Consider the following 6695-nt stretch of genomic DNA (forward strand, 5'->3'; position numbering starts at 1 on the left):
ATATATAGTATGTGGTAAATGGTAATATTTTATTTATTTATTAATATTTATATTATATATACTGTATATGTATACGGTATATATTAATAGTTTATATATAATACATAATTAATATATTTATATAAAAATGTATACAAATATGTATAAAATATATAATATTTAAAATATATATGTGTATATATATATTTTTTTTTATACATATTTTTTATAAATATGCGTATATATATATATATATTTTTTAAAAATATTATATATTTTATACATATTTTTATAAAATGTTATATAAATATATTAATTATATATTATATATACACAATTAATATATACTGTATACATATATATATATAATATAAATATTAATAAATATATAAACTATTACCATTTACCACATATCATAAATATAGCCCTATCTCGTGCTAACTGTTAGCATTTCAGTTTGAATGTTCATCCTTCAAGGGCAATTTCTGTTGAAATTGCATTTTCTAGTTAGTTTTTGTAATGTTCCACCTGTTCATCTGAAACCTCTGCTGCTGTTTAAAGGTGAACCCCCGTTTGGACGGCTGCATGAAGGAGTGGCGCTGGTTGACCGGAGACCGCTCCATGCAAGAAAGCATCACCACCAACGAGAACATTCAGTGTTTCAGCACCGAGAACCCTGGAGCGTATTATCCTGGCAGAGGCTTCGCTTTCTACAACATCAGCTATGGTGCCTAGTGTGTGTGTGTGTATGTGTGTTCTTGTATTTTTACCCTTCTTGACACACCAACAAGGAAAAGTACCTTCCATATGAGGACCGGTGAACAAGTTAGGACATAAATCATGGTCCCAATAGGGGAAACCATTGCATCTAATAGAGAATGTCTCATTTGGTGAAATCTATCAAAATGAGGGTGGTCCCAAAAAGGAGGGATTTTTCATGTTGACTGTGTGTCTGTTTTAAAAGTGCTCCCCCCTCTGGTCAACATATGAAATAACAAGTGTGTGTAAGAAATTTAAATGCGCCCCCTTTGGCCAAAATAATACAAAAAAAAAAAAAAAAAAATATATATATATAGAGAGACATACTGTAATAACTTGAAGTAAATAATGAAGATTAAAAACCAATTACAAACAAAATAACTAAAAGCTTGCCTTTTTCTCACAAGGTGTCGACTTTTTTCTTATAAAATTGGGAACAATTTCTCATATTCTTTCTGTTTCTGTAATATTGCAATATTTCCTCGTTAAATTATTACTTTTTAATGCAAAATGGCGACATTTGTCATATAAAATTCTGACTTTTATCACAATATTGCCAATTTTTTTGTTGTTCTTGTAAAATAGTGACATATTTTGAGTAAAATTATAATATTGCCCAAATTTTCAAAGTTTTCTTATAAAATTGTGACTTTTGTCGAGTAAAATTACCACTCTTTTCATAAAATTGCCAAAATGTTAAGCTTTTCTTGTAAAATTGCGACTGTTATAGAGTAAACTTCCAACTTTTATCATAACGTTGCACAAATGTTCAGTTTTTCTTGTAAAATTTCGACTTGCGTTGTGTAAAATTACTGCCAAAATTCTAAGTTTTTCTTGTGAAATTTAAACTCATTTTTCACAACAAGCTTTCTTATATTTGCACAGTATGTATATGTTATTAATGTTGTAAATACAAATCTTTATATATCTAGAAATGGTGGTCCTAAAGAGGTAGGCATTTTTCCGAGTTCTCAAGAAGGTAACAAATACAAAAATGTTTGTGTGTTTGTGTTTATAAATTTGCGTCAATGTAGTCACCAAGATGTCTTGTCTTCAGATTCCCAGAACCTGAGTGTCCATTTGACCTTGTATCCAACATCTGCCATCGGGGTTCTCTTTGCTCTGGTCCACCAAGACACAGTCCCACTCTCCATCGCCCTGGCTGACCACCATCCTGCTACTGATGACTGGAGAGACGTAAGCCAAGTACTCTCTGCACGCTTTAGAGCGCAGTCCTCCCAAGTCTAAAAAGTGTGTGTCTTCAGTTTGTTCTGGTGTCGGCGGGTGACGCCATCATCGCCAGCTCCCCGGCTCCCCTCTGCGACGGCGAGAGTCATGAAATCCACCTGAAGATCTCGGGCAACCGCACACAGTTGCTGGTGGACGGGGAGCCCGGGCGCAGTGAAGATGCCGAAGTGGACCTTTTGTCTCCTTCCAGCACCTTCATAGGAGGTCTCCCTGGTGAGCATATGTCTGCCATGTTGGTTTGCAGGGTCGCAACTACCCACTTTTTAAAGGGTATGCAAACACATCACAGGCCCCTCCGTCTCCAGGTTTCTGCCTAGCACAGGTCTGGGCAAAATACGGGCCACATAAGGCCCTATATGATTTTCAATCCGTAAGTAAGTAAATGACCGTAAATCTTGAATTAAAGAAAGTATTTCAATGGTTGAAATCTGCGCTTTTGAGTGTTATAGGAGTTATTGCGGTAATCTACGTCACAGCAGCTCAGACCAGGAACAAAGTAGAGTGGGCGTGTTTTGTTTTCAGAGCAACCAGCCCGAGATGCATGTGTCAGGAACCGATGCGGAAGCACATTTTTACAACAAATGTCTGCATAAAAGTGATAATATATCATATTGTAGGTGTTTATTACACTTTGCATTCATATTTTGCTGTTTGTTACATTTTTGTTGTAAAAGATGTCCATCAAGGAGCTGGTCTGAGAAGTAAAAGAGGAGCGACGTTCATATGTTGTTAATATTCAGTGTTTTATTGTTCATAGTTAATATTGTAAATCCCACTTTCTATATTTTAATATACATTTTGGGTGTCCCATTCAGTAAAAAATTGTAAAATTCCATTCTATTTTTTAGCGGTGGTCTGTCATAACGTTTTTAGACTTTGTGACTTTTGGTATTAGTGTTCCTGGAAAAAAAAGGGCCCAAACACACATACTGTACAGCAGATTATATATACACAGCTAAGTGTATATATAATTTATACACACATACACATTGGCCCCCACAGACACATTTTTTCTCTCTCAATGTGGCCCCCCGAGTCAAAATATTTGCCCAGCTCTGGCCTAGCAGCTATCTTAGCACAGCCAAGCTATGTTGCGGCTAATATTTGGTCTTCTACCCAATAGACTGCACGTTTACAACTCTCATCTTAAAGTCATTTAAATTATAGATCTGATAGCACTTATCCTTAATTCATTGTCAGTGGATTATCAAGGGTTAATAGTGTTACGTCTTTGGACAATTCATGAGTCGATTCTAATTCTTGGTGTGGCGATTCGATTCAGAATTCATTCTCGATTCAATATGATTCTGGTAATATATCATTTGGTATATAAATTATCATTAATCATTTTCAAAACAGGTTACAAAAAAAATAAATATATATATATATATATATATATATATATATCTATATACATACAATTATTTTATTTAAAAAAATCACAGAATATTAATCAATCTAATAAAAAAAATAGAGCAACTCCCTCACAATCCCAGCCTTACATTATTTAGGATATAAATATACAAAGCAATTGAGAAGACTAACCATACAAATACAATACTTAGAAAAAGGAAAACCAAATAATTGTTAAATCAATAATAAAAATAATATCAATAATAGTTGTTTGTTTTAATCCAAAAATTAAACTACCGCGGCGATCAACGGTCGTGGGCCAAAACTCCAAATTTGTGTTAATATTTTGACAAATAGGAGATGATTATACATGTGAAGAAGAACAGGCAGCAGCTCACACATTCTCATACTTTCTGTAACATCCAGGAAGAAATTATGTCAGCCATCTAGAAAATTGAGTAGATGGTCATTGTGATGTAAAAAAAAAAGACGTATTTTAACCAATTTTCCCACGTGATTTTCTAGTTTAAAGAACTTTTACTGCCAATGAATATCTGTTATCAACCTCCTTGCCTACTATACTAATAATCGGTATCAGTATCGGCCCTGTGGCGCGTCTAACACAGCTGTGTCACTAGTATGTCGTGTTCCCATGATGCTTCACTTCCTGCCCGTGTCATTTCTGCCCTCAGAAGTTCCGCTGGCCGCCACCCCGGTGTCGGCGCACTACAGCGGCTGTATGGTGGTCGCTGTGAACGGACTGACCCTGGACCTGGACCAGGCCCTGCACAAGCACAACGACATCCGCTCCCACTCCTGCCCCCTGCTGGACTCCAACCAGTGACCTCCTCAGCACCGTGGAGACTGTAGTCCAGTATATTTCCAGGAGACTGGTCAGACTGTCAGTGGGCGGACCCGTTCCTTGTCTCCGCGGTGACTCCAGGTCAGTCCATAAGTGCCACCTTCACTCCCATCAGGCAGAAATATTCTTCAAGCTCGGCCCTCCAGTCAGACGGGACCCGGTGCTCCTCAGCGCAAGATGCCCTGAACTTAGCTGGCGTCCATTGAGAGAAGAAACCTTGTTAGCACACTGACACTGACAGACCTCCTCAAGTGTCCACTACAGACCCTAAATCCTGGTCCTCGGTCACCGCAATCCAGTCCAGAAAAGGCCGCTTCATGGAAGAAGCACAGAGGAGGAGGAGGAGGAGGAGGAGGAGGAGGAAGATCACCGCATGTAAAAAAACCAAACAAGCTACTGAGTGTAAATAATGTGAGTGCTTTAGAAAACTACCTGACAATATTCAAACACGTGTAGTAACAACCTGCTCGTCTGCTGCATCCTCATGGCACACCTGGCAAACTCAGGGCCCACGGGCCAAATCTGGTCCGCCACAGCATTTTATTGTGGCCCGCCATGTCATGTTATGTGGTCTATCACGTCACTTTAAAGTGGTCCGCCATACCTTTTTTTTGTAGCCCACTACGTCATTCTAATGTGGCCCGCTGCATCATTTTATGTGGCCTTCCACATCTTTTTATTGTGGCCTGCTGCATCATTTTGAGTGGCCCGCCACATTATACTTATGTGGCACGTCATACCTTATTATTTTGGTCCGCCACATTATTTTTATGTGGCCCGCCATACCTTTTTATTTTGGTCCGCCACATAATGCCCACTGCGTCATTCTAATGTGGCCCGCCACATCATGTTATGTGGTCTATCACATCATTTTAAAGTGGTCCGCCATACCTTTTTATTGTAGCCCATAATTTGGCCTGCTGCATCATTTGATGTGGCCTGCTGCATCATTTTATTTTGGCCTGCTGCATTATTTTGAGTGGCCTGCCACATTATTCTTATGTGGCCTGCCACATTATTCTTATGTGGCCCGCCATACCTTTTTATTTTGGTCCGCCACATAATGCCCACTGTGTCATTCTAATGTGGCCCGCTGCATCATTTTATTCTGGCCTGCCACTATATTTTATTGTGGCCTGCTGCATAATTTATGTGGCCCGCCACATTATTCTTATGTGGCCGACCATACCATTTAATTGTTATTTTATGTGTTCGTCCGCATCCTTCTAATGTGGCCCGCCACATCATTTTAATGTGGTTCGCCATATCATTTTGTCGTGGCCTGCCTCATCATTTAATGTGGCCCACCACATCATCCTAATGTGACCCGCCACATCATTTTAAATTGGCCTGCCTCGTCATTTTATGTGGCCCGCCACATCATTTTATTGTGACCTGCAACATCATTTTATGTGGTCTGCCAAATCATTCTAATGTGGCCCGCCACATCACTTCATGTTGCCCACCACATCATTTTATGGTGGACTGTCATATCATTCTAAGGTGGCGCGCCACATGATTTTATTGTGGTCCATTACATCTTTTTATGTGGCCTGCCACGTAATTTAATGTGGTCCGCCACATCATTCTAATGTGACACCCCCACATCATTTTATGTGGCCCGCCACGTCATTCTAAAGTGGCCCGCCACATCACTTCCTGTTGTCCACTGCATCATTTTAATAATGGTCCTCAACATTATTTTACGGTGGCCCACCTCATAATTTTACTGGCCCACCACTTCTTTTTAAAGTGGCTCACAGCATCATTTCACGTGGTCTGCCAAGTCATTTTATTGTGGCCGGTTGCCTCTGCCAGTTGTGTAACAAGGCTAAATATGACTTTAATTTCATGTACATATTTACTGTTAAAATCGGCCCTCTGAGGGCGGCCATAATTGCGATGTGGCCCCCAATAAAAAGGAGTTTGACACGCCTGCCTTAGGAGGATCACAAGCAATAGAAAGTTCTTTATTTGGTAGGTGCTAAATAAACCAAACTGCAGAAAAAAGCCAATGTTGAAAGGAGCGATGTGATTGGTCAAAGATTTACTCTTTGTTTTTTTTGTCATTTTCCAGTTGTCTCATGTTTAAAGCCAGAAAGTTTGCATCCTTTTTTAAATTTGGTTTGAAATCATGTGTTGTATATTGTAACGCTCGTTAGATTGTATTGTTCTTTTATCAGCTCACTGTGTCTACAATGCTACAATCCTATTGAAAGAGCAAAATAAAGAGTTCTATGAACGAGGAAAATTGTGTTTTCAACATATGGGTGAAAGTGTAGACACGTTATGGGACACAAGGAGTGATACTGTGTCGCTTTAATACTGATACAACTGCTGTGTCGTGCAAATTCTGATAAAAACATGTTTTTATCCAGCAGATGGTGCAATTATGAAACAGTATCAGTGTGTCAATACAGCTAATGAGTGTGCCAAACACTCATTAGCTGTATTGGCAATACTGATTTATACACAATTTCTTATTTACCTCCCT

At 38.7% G+C, this 6695-nt stretch overlaps 1 protein-coding gene across 1 annotated transcript in view; it reads left to right on the forward strand.

The window, feature by feature from the left end:
* Positions 1–6452, forward strand: part of gas6 (growth arrest-specific 6) — a 39582-nt gene extending 33130 nt beyond the window's left edge. The window contains exons 12-15 of the mRNA XM_062035531.1: positions 541–706; positions 1796–1935; positions 2004–2199; positions 4032–6452. Coding sequence (XP_061891515.1) covers positions 541–706; positions 1796–1935; positions 2004–2199; positions 4032–4183 — 654 coding nt within the window. The 3' untranslated portion in view covers positions 4184–6452. The remainder of the gene's footprint in view (positions 1–540; positions 707–1795; positions 1936–2003; positions 2200–4031) is intronic.
* Positions 6453–6695: the final 243 nt, after the last annotated feature.

The sequence above is a fragment of the Entelurus aequoreus genome, linkage group LG02 (assembly GCF_033978785.1).
Source record: "Entelurus aequoreus isolate RoL-2023_Sb linkage group LG02, RoL_Eaeq_v1.1, whole genome shotgun sequence".
Lineage (NCBI taxonomy): Eukaryota > Metazoa > Chordata > Actinopteri > Syngnathiformes > Syngnathidae > Entelurus > Entelurus aequoreus.